The following is a 16093-nucleotide window of genomic DNA, read 5'->3' on the forward strand; positions in this document are numbered from 1 at the left end:
AGAGCACGATTTCCTAGGTTTTGATGTGGATGACTTCCATGCACGTCTACGTGCGCACGGCGACGATGTTGATGTGGACGAAGTGTGTGAATGGTTGGATGACGACGAGGGCGATCCTGGGTATCAGACCATGTCTGATATCGAGATCACATCTTCAGTTGCAGGTGTCGGTACCCAGCTTGCAGATTCCGATGAAGACGGCGACGATGATGCGGACTCCTCTCAGCTTGACACTACTCCAGCCATCCCCAAGCTGAGCGTGACTCCAGGAACACGTAGAGTTTGTTCTTTAATACCTGGAACACCTGGACTGCGACAGGGAGATGGGGTCCTTGGGACTTGTGGAGGAAGTGCACTATTTCTGGCAGTGCATCATCAATCGCCAAAATCGTCGTTCCTTGCGTCAATCAACCATTGACAGCTTTTTCAGACCCATGACCCCTGCTGTGCCCAGCCCTAGCTCCACACCATTGCCTCCCCAAGACAGGCCCTCATCCTCCGAGCCACAGAGCACACATCAGCCACGGTGGAGTCACCACTGGACGTGAGTTTGCGACTCTCTTCAGAGTCGTCTGCAGTGGGTAGTCCATCACCATGTCCCAGCAATGCGCCTCTAGGCCACCTGCGTCAGCTACTCTCAGACTCTGACAGAGAATAAACAGCAAGAACTCGCCACTAGACCACACAGGAATTTACAGTGGTAGTGTTAAGAAATTAGAATTCTGAGTGCAAAAACTTAAATGCTGAGTGCAACACTGATTTTACTGACATTCAATGGAGTGCAAATTAGACTAGAGTGTGTAGTATTAAGACACTGGATTTATGAGTGCAAAGACTTAAGTGCAGAGTTCAACACTTATTTCGTTAAGGTGCAATGGAGTGCAAGTAAGACTAGAGTGCACAGTGTTAAGAAAATGGATTTCTGAGTGCAAATGACTAAGTTCAGTGCAAGACTTCATGTACAGTGTACTGCAGGTGCTTCAGGTACTCTTTTTACTGTCAGAGTCTGAGAGGAGGCGGGTTATTCATCGAGATGGCCAGGGACTTGTTGTAAGCACCCAGAATGTTCCATATTGTACTGTATTTTCCATACTTACCTCTAAAACCTCATTTCACTCTTTAATGTTTCTTCTTGGTGTGAATAAGGTCTTAGGTGCTATGCATGTGCAGTAGGGAGGCATTTTTCTGAGTTAGGCTAGGTTAGGGTCCGTAAGTACCAGTCCAGGAGCCAGGTACTTGTAAGTACCCAGAATTTTTAATATTGTATAAACTGACCTCTAAAACCTCATTCTCTGGTTCTTTTGCATTTATTTCAGTCTTTTATGTCCCTTACTGGTGTGAATTGGGTCTTAAATAGGTGCTATGCATGTCCAGCAGGGAGTTTTATAGGTGTTTTTCTGAGTCAGGGTAGGTTAGGGTCCACAAGTTCAGGTCCAAGAGACTGGGGCCCACTATCCAGACGGGACCACTTTCCAGACATGCTTTTGGCTCTGTTGCACACACACACACACACATATATACTGCATTCAACACAGCCTCTACAATATCAGCCTTCTGACCCTCGGTCACTTCATACGCCATGATGGCTTCCTTGTGTGCCTCTGCACCAACAAACATGGTATTAATGTGATCCACTGTTATAATTTGTGCTCTGGTTCTTGCCTCAGCCTGACCCCCCTGCTCCCCTGCCTCTCACTGCTCCCTGTCGAGCATTTCAATGCATTCTATTGCATCCTTTGGCATTGTACTTTCCTCATAACCTGAACCAAATCCTCCTCTTACACCTGCTCACAGCCTGCCATGGCTCTGGAAGCTCAAACTACATCCTGCCGCAAAGCCTGTAGTGACTGTACCTCATGACCTCTAGGGGCACACAACTCAGGTGCCAGCTTGTGCTAGGCGTGATTTATTGCTGCCACAGACACCCACTCCCACGCCTTAGGAATGTTCTTGATAACATTCCTCATATTGTAGCACTTACAAAATACAGCCACAGTAAAAGAGTAATGCTGTGAAGGGTCAGGGTGAGGCACATGGGAGGGACCTGGCACCAGTTCAGCTAGGTCAGGTGAACTAAAAATAGAGTAAAGTTAAGAAACAGCATGTGTGGAAGCAGAGCACTGGGAAATGGTTGCCTGGAGTGGCCCAGGAATGCTCAGTAGACTGTGGCGACAACTGGCGCAGACATGTGACATGCATACTTCACTGTCAAATGCAACTGTGCTTTGACTAAATCAGCCCACGTTTTGTCTGTTTTTACCATGTTTTGACCAGTTTTCTCACATATTGAACCATAAATTTTTGGCCTCGGGCCAAGTTCTCGCATTCTTTGTAGCGTAGTACGTTTTTTTCAAGAAATGGGCAATTTCTCCACCCGTGTAATATTTGCCAAACACACATTTTGACCATTTCATGGACAAAAAAAAAAAAAAAAAGCCATACTATGAATAGTTCTGTGCTTTTTGATTGCGCATTATGTGAGCAGTGGTTGTATATATATATATATATGTATATATATATATATATATATATATATATATATATATATATATATATATTGGAACTCTTTTATCCGAAATTCTTTTAACTGTAATATGCCATTAACCGTAAGTTTTACTAAAACTTTCTCATTTCAATTAACCGCAAAAATCTGAAATCTATCCGAAAATTGAAACATGGCGGGCTTGTTTCGTGCCACTAGCAATAGTTCAAGGTTGCTCCACTAGTCACCAGAGCGAGCGTTGGTTGCGCCAGTGAATTACTTAATTGTTTTGGTGAAGGTTTATTTATCTGAGTGAAGATTTATTTAACCCTTTCATGCATGGACTCCAATCGAGTCATTACATACCATCCTGTACAACGCACCATGATGCACATTGTGTCAAACAAAGGAGGACACAAGTTTCCTGCTGATATGTCATTTTTTTTTTTTTTTTTTTTTTACCCGATTCATGTCATGACTCAAACCACCTGTGCCTGAGAGGGTTAAGCTGACAGTTTGTATTACAGTTCCAAAACTTCAGTTACATATGTAGTTACTACGGTGTTTTAAGTGTTTTGGTGATGGTTGAGTGGCTTTTGGGATGCTGGTGGTGGTGGTGGTGGGCTAGACGTCACCAGAAATCGGTGATGGGTGAGTACAATACAGTATCTTTTATCCGAAAAAAATCGATTAAACGAAACTTTGAAAGTCCCATGATTTTCAGATAAAAGAGACTCCACTGTATATATTTTAGAAATGATAATAAGTAACTGTAGTAACTCTGTATTTCACAGTGTTGTGAGAAGATACTGTCAAGGGGATAGTAAAACTACACGAAAAAGACATGGAAAGAAAAAAGAAAGCTCTCCTTCTCCTACCAAACCTTGAATTCTGGTTCAGCACTCTTCTACACTGCGTAGAACTTGATCAATTGTGTTAGGGTTTGTGATCGACGTTCCTCCGGCAGCTGCTACCACACACTGCCCAGAAACAGGAGAGCAACTCACCTCTGTGGAGAACGTAGGTGGAGGCGATGACTTGGTTTTGGTAAAGGGTATCTTTGAATATGGATAAGCCTTTGAATCCCATGATGTATTTTGTATTTAATTTTTGCAACCAAGACACTTCTATTCAGCCAAAGAAATCTGTCTTTTAGGGATGTTGACAATCTTTTCACTTCGAAAAGTCATTCCTAAACAAGTTAAAATCGCCTTAAGGTAGCAAGAGTAATACAAATGCTACATCTTTGTGTTAAAGGTGTTAATGGGAGGATGAATTTGCACTTGTTGCCAGATCCCTTGATTATGAATGAACTTCACAGTAATGTCTATGCCCCGTTAAGTTATTTTAGAATTTTGTCATAGGAATGGAGGCTATATTAAGCGCAGTACTGAAGAGGAGATGGGTGAAGGGGCAAGGTTTCGTAATGGCATTTTATGGTGAGGGAACCGGAGTTACGACAGTGAGCGGTGGGTTAGAGTAGTGGTAAAGGGATTGGTTGTGGGTCGAAATATGGTTGGGGACTGTGGTAAAACTACGGGCACAATGGAAAGGTGTTGAGGGTTGAGCAGGGGGTTTACTGGAATCTGAGACAGGAGCAGGAAGACGAGAAAGGGAGGCTGAGAGAATACAAGAAAAGAGGAACCAGAAAAAATCGAAGAGGCGAGAAGAAATGAAGCAGGCAAAACAGGGAGAGGGAAGTATAAGCAAGAAGAGGATAGAAAAGAAGGCAGATAAAAAAAAAAAAAAAAAGAGATAATCTGACACAGAAGCAATGTACAGGCGATGGAACAGGCAACAAAAGCAAGGGCCTTCCCCGTGTAAAGAGATAGAGGGAGGAGCTCGTGAGACAATAGTAGGAATATGAAAGCCTTTAGAATGCCGAGAATAAGGCAGTAAAGTGAAAAAATCCTTGGCTTCTTCAGTACGATGGCGTCATATTTTAGATTATTACTACTAGCTACAGATAATTATGTTTAACCGAAGATAAAAACTTCTCATATTGAAAGGACTGATGTTTATACCACGTCCCACCAGTTCCAAATGTCATTTCGAAGCAGAATAAATTATTTTGTAGATCCGAAGAACAATGTACAAGAAATATTCTAGCTATCTCCCTCCTGGATCTGAAGGAGGAGCTAGATGTAACTTTTATTATCTCCTTTAGTATAAGGATGTAATATGAATTGAATCGTGCAGTACCAGTAAGTTGCTGGTACCGTATTCTTAACACTTCACTCATATAATGACTTTTTATAATTATTATTATTTTTTGTCTTTCCTACCTCCAGACGACTTCAGTCATTGTAGGAGGGACTTTTTGAATGAAGGGGTAAGCTATACCTCTCATGGACCCCTTTGCTACAAAAAAAAAAAAAAATGTGATAAAAAAAAGTCATACGTTATACAGACAGCCTAATAGAAAATGTCACTTGATTCAGGGGGTTAAAACTATATTCTGTTAAAATTCATTTGCTATTCTTGTGAACATTTGCGGATGTGAGAATATGTACACATCCGTAGATACTAATGCAGAATCGGGTGTAACATAAACAATAAAAAAAGACAAGACAAGAAAAGAAAGAAAAAGAACATCGGATCGTAGGAAGCCCAAGTCATTGCTACTATAGTCAGAACATCAAGTCGTAGGAGACCAACCTATGTTTCTCGTTTTATTCGAAAGAGAAATCTCCAGTCATCCACTTCATTCAATCCGTTTTGCGTAAGAATCTCGTCACACTTACGGTCAGAACGGAATATATTGTGATGCGAATTGCCCACTCATTAAGCCCATGTGAGGGTTAAAAGATTAATCTATTTCATTAGGCCAAGATCTAGTCTTTCCGTTTCTGACTGTCACCTACCCGACGTTATGTCTGGCATGGAAAAAAAGAATGTTCATAGCCTAACGTTGCCTAATGAATCTGGGTGTTTTTCCAACATTTACCTCGATCTGAGCGACTGGCCATTTGCGTCAAAATATGTCGAAATCCGGCCTCATTGTGACAATAGGCCCTTCCACACAATCGGTGAGTACCTATTGTGTCAGAACACGGTACTCATCAGTTCTTAAAAATGGTGACGAAACAAGCAGCAGTGGAGCAGTTGCAAGGATGTTGCTTCAGGTCATCACGTCTACACGATCATTTTTCAAACATTTTTCATTATTATGCTCAATACCACAGGTACCCACTGATCATGTGCAAAGGCATTAAGGGACAGTCGTATACGAATGATCTACTGTATACACCATTATAGAGGCAGGCGAAAAATCAAACACAGAATTGCCAAAAACAAGCGCCTGATATTTCTGACTACCTTTTGTAACAGTGGTGGCAAGCTGAAGATGGTGATAAGGCTGGATGCTTCCCCTGCCTTTGATAAAGTTGCTGCTTCAATCCATAAAGCGAATATACTTACTTCAGAGGATATAAGATAAATCGGTGTGGATATCCAGATTCACTGCAATTTAGTTTTGATGAAAATGCAGCAGAGTGAGAAGCCTGATATGATTTTGTGGTGAGACCAGAGCAGGGAGAGACCACCGATCATTAACAGATAAGGAAAGAAAATAAATAACTGATGTACGCTGGCTGCCAATTTGATATAGATAGATTTCGTCAAAAAGTACTCCAAAACTATTGTAAAAGAACGAAAATAAAAATATAAAGTCTCTCCCTCCATAACCAAACCTTAGACCTTAAGCCTCATTATTTGGTAAAGGCACTTGATCCATTGTGTTATGGTGCGGGCTAACAGTGTCTCCAGTCATACACTGTCCAAAAGGTGAATCAAAAGCAACAGCAAAACTGTCATCTGTGTGAAGGACATAGGTGGAGTAGGTAACTGAGTTGTGGTTAAGGCGGAGCATAAGCAACGCTTTCATGATCGAATTTTCTCTAGCATTTTAATCCAGCTAATGCCAAACAGTTAAACTCCAGTGAAAGTCTGTCACAGGAGCCTGAGAATGATGGCACCTATATCATTAACTTTCTTACCGTCGGAACAAGTTTAGAATGATAATCTAGCTAAGGCCTGACGACTTTATTTAGCTGATGGTGAAACACAAAAACCTGTGACTGTTGGATTAATTCACGCTTGTTGTCTGACTCCTGATCATGATTGAACTTCATGACAGTGACTTTGTCCCATTCTTGCACTTTTGCCACAGGGGTGAAAGTAATATTCATCACAGTAGTGATGAGATGGTGTGTATAGGCGAGGATGTGTGATGGTATCTGAGGGGGAGGGAACAGGCCCGGGATTTATAAACTTTCTCATATTTTGTATAAGACTGCTTGTCTATGTGTCAACCATCACTCATACGCAATTAAACATTTCACAATCAGATCAGAATAACAGTGAAATTGCATAAAGCTGAAAAAATGTAATGATAGTTAACTGTTACTGAGACTTGCTTATCCTGCAAATGAGTTAAGATTCTTTAGATCTAAGCCTCTTGGTTTTATGACAGGAAGTGGTCGGTGAGGGTAGTGGTAAAGGAGATGCTGGAGGGTCGAGGTGTGGCCGTGGACGGTGGTAAAACTTAGAACACGATAGAAAAGTGTCGAGGGCCCTCCAGGGAAGTACAGTTAAGGACAAACTTTTGCCTCTTATTTTACTGCCTCTATTTCACACTTGGGCCATGGCGTTATCCTTCTTCCCTGACGTGTCATATCAGAGAGAATTATCTATGGGCAGAGAATCGAACCAAAGCTCTTCATTTAAGAAAGTTAGAAACATAAACTAGCAGAGGGAGTTGAGAAATAGCTAAGGTATTATAACAAGCGGACATTGGTCCCCGAATAACACAGCTTTCTTCAGAATATCGCTGGCAAGACCAGGGATGAATTCGTGAAGGATCTTGGTCAGTGTCTGCGATAATCAAGTCTCCATAACAGATATTTATTATTAGGAACTCTCTCTCTCTCTCTCTCTCTCTCTCTCTCTCTCTCTCTCTCTCCTAAAAATCCCTCTATTTGTATTATAAAGTGTTTGATATCAGTATAAGAGAATATAAAAGTGTAATGACAGTCTTATACACAACTTCGACCCAAGAAATGTTATATTTTCTTTAGTTATGGGTGTGTTGGTATGGTAATTCGCTAACGAGATGGGGGGGAAGCGGGGGTGAAATCTCGTGCCATGAGGCATGAGAGGACAAGGGGCTGTATATTAGGTCGCAGAGGACACTTCAAAACACCTCTTTCTTAGTTATGTATTCTGCCTATTACACCTTAACATAATCCTGCATGTCATTTGCATAAATAGTGAAACGCCGAGAACTCCAGCCCCGAGCTGTCGACGCAATACCTCGCTCGGTATGCCTCCGCCAAGCCTTGCGCACGGACTAACCATACAACCTCCATGTCAGGGTTCATTGTGAGTTGAAATGAGCCTAAAGATAAATTAAGTCGATCCCCATATGACCTTGACCTTTGACCCCATGACCTTGTTGACCTAATCAGTTCATCATCTCTTCATACTGTATCACTGACAAAAGTTTAGTCGAAATTCATGGAGAGGTTCAGGAGATATCGCACCCAAACCCATATGACCTTGACCTTTGAACCTTTGACCTTGCTGACCTATTCAGTCCATCGTCCCTTCATACTGTATGAGCAACAAAAGTTTGGCCGAAATCCATCAAGGGATTCAGGAGATATCGCGCCCAAACCCATATGGTCTTGGCTTTTGACCCTTTAACCTTGCTGTCCTAATCAGTTTATCATCCGTTCATATTGTATCACTGACAAAAGTTTGGTTGAAATCCGTCAAGAGGGTTCAGGAGATATTGCGCCCCAAAGGATAAACTAAATCGACCTCATAATATGACCTTGATCTTTGACCCCTTGACCTAGATGACCTGATCACTTCATCACCTACTTATACTGCATCACTGACGAAAGTTCGGTGGAAATCCGTCGATGGGTTCAGCGGATATCGCGTTCAGAACAGAAAAGTATCACGGACGGACGGTCGCAAGTGCGCACCCGCGAACGTACAGACCAATCACTTAATGCCTCTTGTACCCTGGGTGGGCGGAGACATAACAAAAAGGAGGATCCTGAGGTGTACTCTGCTGAATAAATCGTCGAGATGTTCTATGACGTCTTCATGGGTACTTAAGCAACGACCCATAGGTCCGAGTTAATGTTTCTGTAAGGTAATCTTTACCTAACATAGTGTCTTCGTTTTTCTTTTCTTTTTTCCTTTCTTCAATTTTTTTTTTTTTTTTTTTTTTTTTTTTTTTTTTATAGCCAGGCTATTTTATTCACCTCAGAAGAGAATCTTCAAACAGCAGACATTAGTTATACCCTTCAATAAATCTTCCAGTTTAAGACATCTCTGTTAAGTTGAACAAAATTGTTTGGTGGTGGCCAGACTAACCATTTCATTTCTTGTGACAAAATCTGAAGGTCTTATCAAAGTTCAGCCAGAGGAGGGCTTGCCATTATTCCATTCCTTTATCGGTTCGCTCCTTCGTTCACACTCTACAGGCCGCAACCATGAACGAAATTTGACGACCGAGGTGAATGAATCCTCTCCATTTTACAATATGCTGTCCTGAGAGTGGTCGACAGGCTCATGACAATCCCAAATTCGCAATGATTGAGCAAAGGTCAAGGCTAAAGAACAAACGTCTTTATTTACAGAAGAATAAGCATAGCACTGGTGCTATGAGCGTTCAAAATCCAGTGATGTAAGTTCTTGTCACAATTATCATACGAGTATAATCCACTGAAAACTGGCAAACTGTAAAATAAATAAATAAATTAAAAGCTAACAAATAAACAATCACAGATAAAAAACAAATAAATAAATAGATAAATAGATATGCATCTGAGTCAGTACCTCCTATGTGGTGTAAGTAGGCAGGGCGATAAGTGAAAAGGAAGTTACAGTAGGCGGGCACAGAGGTACGTAGATAGGGAGGTGGGTAGGGAGATGGATAGGCAGGGAGGTAGACAGAGACGTGGGCAGGGAGGCAAATAGGTAGGTAAGTAGGTATGTAGGCAAGAGGAAAGTAGGGGAGGAGGTAAGCAGAGAAGTGGGTAAGGAGGTAGGCAATTAATTATGCAGGTAAGTAGGGAGGTGGGCAGGAAGGTCCTGTACATGGGTAGGCAGGGAGGGAGAAAATTGCTACAAGAGTAGGTTAATCTGTTATATGCTAAAGGATTAGCTTGCAATATAATTCCTCCGGTGAAGGGATTACATAGTTTAATGGAGTGGCTGCAAAACAAAGAATCTGCTGTACACAACAAGGATCATACTATATTTCGTCTGTTATTGCTCGACCAGACTATTTTACTTAGTTTTGGACTGACTTTTCACATTACAAGAGCTAGATTTGGCTTTCATTATCCTCAGCTGACGAAGGGATCCAATTAAAGCTGAAAAAATTATATCTGGTGGTTGCAAGAATAAAAAAAAAAAAAAAAATAGTCAGCGAAATGAAGGGGATCAGAAGAAAAAAAAAAAATGCCCTTGAGGACTGCAGTGGTTCTGACTATTGTGTGGTTTCATCACTGAGTGCAAGCCTGGCGGTCATATTATCGTCCTTTTCTGTTCGATAACTTACACTCTGGGACTTAAGTTCTCGGATTCAACTTAACACGATTTTCAGCCACAGGTGCTTTCATCGTTTCTTGGTGAGGGGGCGGAGTCAGTAAGTAGGAGACTCGTGAATGAGATTAGAGGGAATAGTGGGTGGAGCGTTGGCGCTCGGGATCATTGTTTCGGAAATGTGTCAACTGCAACGTAACGAATGGCACGAAGAAATATTGAGAAAAAAATCAAACCAGAGTTGTTTATTTGAAGAACGTGCAGTTTTTTATGTTTTCAACTATGTGACTATGCTTATGATATCTAATATTTTCATCAAAAATAACTTTCATCGCTTCCTTCTCTATAATGCTTCAACAAGAATTTCTTGTGTGAGAGCAAACACTCGATTAAAACCCTTCCTATTTAATCGTAGACAATATGGCCCGGCTCCATACTCTGTCAAATGCTTTTGAAATATCAAGTGCTATTGTGTGTGTTTCACCATGTTGGTCTTTGTTTTTTTAATCTGATAGATAAGAAGGCAAAGAATGTCTACAGTTGAACGTTCTTGTCTAAATCCATACTGCCGACCATTGAATAATTTATTGATTTCTAGGTGCCTGACTATGTGTTTGTTTCTTAGTGTCTCAGATACTTTACTGAGTACCGAAGTTATGGCAATTGGTCTATAATTTGATGGATCAGAATTGGCCCCTTTTTTTTAGGAAAAGGATGGATATTTGTTTCTTTCCAAGGGGCTAGAAAACTTGAGGTACAGATGCATAAGCGGAAAATTTTTGCCAATACAGGAGCCAACACTGGGGAGCAATTTTTAAGTACTATTGAAGGAATTTCACCTGGACCAGTAGCCTTGTCTACTGACAGATTTTGTAATACGGCTTATACGTATCTTGTGTGAATCTTGAAAGGGGGAATTTGAGGGGAATCAAAATCAAGTACAGGAATATTGTGATTTTTTGTATTTAGGGTTGAGTTTGTTGAAAAAATATCAACATGAAGCTTGGCTTTTCCTCATGGGTCACTTACTAGATTTCCATTGGGGGACTGTAACGGTGGAATGGAGGAGGTGGTAGTGAAGTTAGATTTCAATCAATTATGGGTAGACCAGAATATTTAGTTGTCATTGGGTTGTTTAGTAGTTTGTTAGCTTGTCTATGAAGAAAGTTTGATATAAATATGCGATTACATGTTGTCATTACATGTTGCCATATTGTCTATGGCCTTGCATCACTGGTTCCTCTAATTTCTTCTTACCTTCATAATAGAAAAATACGGGTCATGGTAGATAGAATTTATTCCCAATTTCATTCCATAAATACTGGTGTACCTCAGGGATCAGTTTTGGCCCCAACCCTCTTTGCCATTCACATAAATGACATTCTATCTGTCACTCGCAACCCAATACACTCTTATGTTGATGACTCGACACTTCGTAGTTCTTTCACATTTAGTACCTGCTTTACACAATCTGATATTATATATTCCCAAATAAACACAGCAATTTCTCTGAATCAAGACCTTTCTAAAGTTAATCAATGGGGACATCTGGTCTCATTTCATGCTCAGAAAACTAAATACATTATAACTCCAACAGAAAGAAACCCTTAGACTCCCACATAATTTTAAATGATGTCAATATTCCCATATCCTCTACAGTTGATATCCAAGGTATCACACGAAACACTAACCTAAGGTGGACATCTTATGTTAAATCCCTTGCTAAAAATGCTTTTAAAAAATTGGGACTTCTGAACAGAGTTCGTGAATTTTTCACCGACGAGCAGTTGCCACAATATACAAAAGTCATGTGCGTTCTCAGATCGAATACTGTTCGCCGCTGTGGAGTGGATGTGGAGCGATTACAATGAGGCAGTTGGACAAAATTCAAAATAAACCCATTAGAGTAATCAATAATCCTGCCGTTACGCAGGACCTTCCTCCATTATCAGTACATAGAGATGTTGCTTCTTTAGCATTAGTTTACCGATATTTTTACCGTAAGTGCTATGACAAACTTGCTTCAATTGTGCCTCCCCTTCACATTTTCTCCCGGAATACTCGGGCAGCTGAGAGCGCCCATAGATTTACTGTACACTCTCTCCTCCGCAATGCAGAACCTCTGCTTATCAAAATTCATTGATCCCCAGAACTATTACTCTCTGGAATTCACTTCCTGGGGGTTGCTTCCCACAAACATTTAATTCACTTTTATTTAAAACCAGCTGCTATGAATATTTTATGAATGGAGGATGCCTTTAGGCACATGGACTTTTTTTTTAAATATCTTTGTTTTTCCTTACTCCATTCATTGTCTCAAAAAAAAAAAAAAAAAGAGAGAGAGAGAGACAATGCTTCCATTATATTTACACAAAGTCATTCACGGAACGCTGCCATGAAGTTTCAGTTGAGTCACCAATATCCTTTTATGATACCGACTAGGATGCTGTGACACTTGCTTATTAACTTGTTCGTGGCCAGCTTTGACTCCGACTACGTAATGGTTTTGATGGACTTCTTTTAAAACACTCTGTTGCCTATGATGTAAATATGTGCTTACACACGGAAATTTGAGAATTTATGGGGCCAAATTATTTGATATTTCCGGCAGATGGTATTACGAGCACATCCACATACCGCGATCGTTATTATTATTTTTTTTTTCCTCAGAGGAACTGGTAGACATGAACCGCACATTCTTTCGGTCCAAGTTATAACCAAAATTGCTCCTATCTTTCTCATCTCTTTCAAGTACATCACACCCTCCAACATTTTCTCCTCTCTGTTTTGCAAGTCAATCTTACTCTTGTTTCTATACATCATGGTTTGCTCTCGGTGTAGTGGCTTTCTTGCATTATATTTTGTTTATCATTCTACCTCTACATTCCTGCTAAGCAACCTGTACTGCCTCGTACAATACGTCTTAGTTTTTTTTTCCCCCACAGTACCTTTGTTTTCCCCGCAGATCACCTCCTACTGTCTTTTCCACTAAATCTTATGTATCTAAGTACTCTCGGCAAGTCATTTCTTTTGTTGTAGGCACTACATCCTTTTCCACATCTTTCCTCTATTTCCTTCCCATGCCACCTCCACCATTTCTTGCAACGACCACAACACGTTTTTCATCTAACATCAGTTTTCCCACTAACGTAACTTCTCTTCGCCCCTCAGGTCCGCTGTGGGTGGTGCGGGGCGTAGAGGGCGGGCAAGTGCTGCTGCCGTGTGATGTGGCCCCGCCCCACCCTGAGGAGACCACCATCCTTGTGCTCTTCTACCATGGCGCCACCGGTACTCCCATATACAGGTCAGAGTAGGTTCATGTACTGATATTTTGTGGTCAGAGGTCGCAGTGTACAAGCAGGGACTAAAGTTCCTCTACTGTTCATTTTTTCTGATTGTCACTTTCAATTGCTTGCTGTTGTTCAAAAACTGTGACAAGCTTTGTGTGTTTCTCTAGCCATAAAATGTTCTCTCAGATATGTTGTATCAGTAACACAACATATCGGAGAGAACAATGTATAGTGATGGAAGTTCTCCAACTGTGAAGTAGGCATGGTGGAAAAGAAGGCGATCTTTTGTCCCTGCATGTGCTAACTGAACTGTAGAGTCATATACAGATTGGGGTAAGCACATGTACAAATTTTTAGGGCCGTGTAGTCAATTAAAGACAAGCAATAGAGCAGGTGTTCTTAAAGTAGTGCCTCGATACCCTCATGGGCATCGAAACGGGTTGTTGGCATTCTAAAAGAAAACAAAACAAAATAAAACAGCTTCCTACAACGAACTGGTAATTACGAGTAGTTGAAAGTCAGTCCAGTGGTTCAGCTGTTTGTTCATAATCATTCTCTTGTCTCTTTACACAGGAATTAAAAGTAAAAGGAGTAATAATAGAGGGGGAAATATCAAGTTGATAGAGTTGCAACTGGGGTATCAGGGCCGAAAAAAAATTTATGAATCACTGCAACAGAATACCGAAAAACATGATATACAAGATCGTATTTAGGCCAAAGGAAGCACATATGCTGATTTGAAAGGTGGTATGCAGGTTAAAGGACACGCACACATTTGTCTGTGATGTCATATGCAAGGCAGGGGTCATATACACGTCAAGGGTTAAATGCAGGTCAGGAATCATGCACAGACGATATTTATTTGTTTCTGGGGTCATATACAGATCAGTCGTAAGGTCAGGGGTCATATGCAAGCTAAGGAGCACTTATGTACCGGCAATGATTTATGGTACCTTACGGAAGCTCGAGGACGTACATGTACTGTACCTGTTAATCCACGTTGCCTGCAGATACCAGTAATTATCTCCGTTATCGTATTCATTCCAAGCTCTACGTGAGTAATCATTTTTCTCACAGTTCTCTCTCTCTCTCTCTCTCTCTCTCTCTCTCTCTCTCTCTCTCTCTCTCTCTCTCTCTCTCTCTCTCCCTTTGCCTTCTTGCAGCACCAGTATTACCTACAGACTCATTGGCAGAAGTCTTTAACTGTGTTTCTGGCTCAAACACTCATTTATCCAAGTTTGTTTCTTTCCTGAAGACAAAAGTTCCTGTTTCACCGCTGAATAGCCTCTGTTAGGGTTGAAATGTTTTTTGTTGCATGAACCTCGAAAAGCGCCAGAAATAAGGCTAGGGTTTCTAAATTTTTGCTATTAAATTGAAAAAAGTCTTCACATGGCTAGATAACATAAAGTTAACAGTCAAAATCAGTCACTATATTCTTTTTTTCCTAAGCACCTCCTCGTTATTCGATATTTCTGCATATTTCACGTTGTTAGACATTTCAATCTATTAGTATATAACAGACCGACATTTTATGTAGCATAAAAGAAAATGCTGAAGTGTAGTATGAAATGCGGTTTACTGGGGGAGGAGGTTCTAGAAAACCTCCTATGCAAAGGAGAACATTATCATGGAACTTGTGCAAACACTGCTATATCTGAATTTCTATCTTTGGCTTCCATCTCTTTCCTGCAACATCCTAACCAGAAAACTACACCAGCAATGTACACACTCATCAAAGCCCTACTATTCCATCAGTACATTACAATTCTACCAACACCCTCACCAACATCCTACACTCCCACCAACACCCTATACTCACCAACATCCTACGCTCCACCAGCACTCTGTGTGTACACCTCTACAAACATCCTACCGCCCCCACCAACATCCTACACCACCACCAACACCCCACACCCCCACCAACACCCTACACCCCCACCAACACCCTACACCTCTACCAACACCCTACACCTCTACCATCCTACACCACAATCCTACACCTCCACCATCCTACACCTTCACCATCCTACACCTCCACCATCCTACACCACCATCCTACACCTTCACCCCACCAACATCCCACCCCTCACTAATATCCTACACCCTTATCACTACTCTACACCCCCAGCAATTCTCTTATTATACACCCCACCAACGTTCGACACCCCCTAACACCATACACCCCGCCAACAATCAACACCCCACCAACACTATACACCCCACCAACACTATACACCCCAATAACACTATACACTCCACCGATACTATACAGTACACCCCACCAACATTATACACCCCACCAACACTATACACCCCAATAACACTATACACTCCACCGATACTATACAGTACACCCCACCAACATTATACACCCCACCAACACCGTACACCCCACCAACACCATACACCCCACCAACACCATACACCCCACCAACACTATACACCCCACCAACACTGTACACCCCACCAACTCTATACACCCCACCAACATTTACACCCCACCAATAGTATACACCCCACCAACACTATATACCCCACCAACACTATACACCCCACCAACACTATACACCCCACCAACACTACACATCCCACCAACACTATACACACTATACACCCCATCATCACTATACACCCCGCCAACAATATACACTCAACCAATACCATACACCTCACCAACACTATACACCCCGCAAACACTATACACCCCACCAGCACTACACATCCCACAAACACTGTACACCCCACCGACACTATA

The 16093-nt window shown here is 41.4% G+C and overlaps 1 protein-coding gene across 1 annotated transcript in view; it reads left to right on the plus strand.

Moving 5' to 3' along the window:
- LOC145416700 (adhesion molecule nephrin-like) overlaps window positions 1-16093 on the plus strand; it is a 221091-nt gene that overhangs the window by 58750 nt on the left and 146248 nt on the right. The window contains exons 2-3 of the mRNA XM_080285636.1: window positions 6957-7021; window positions 13220-13352. Coding sequence (XP_080141762.1) covers window positions 6957-7021; window positions 13220-13352 — 198 coding nt within the window. The remainder of the gene's footprint in view (window positions 1-6956; window positions 7022-13219; window positions 13353-16093) is intronic.

The sequence above is a fragment of the Coenobita brevimanus genome, chromosome 107 (genome assembly GCF_032717465.1).
Source record: "Coenobita brevimanus isolate Jiangsu-jjx chromosome 107, ASM3271746v2, whole genome shotgun sequence".
Taxonomy (NCBI): domain Eukaryota; kingdom Metazoa; phylum Arthropoda; class Malacostraca; order Decapoda; family Coenobitidae; genus Coenobita; species Coenobita brevimanus.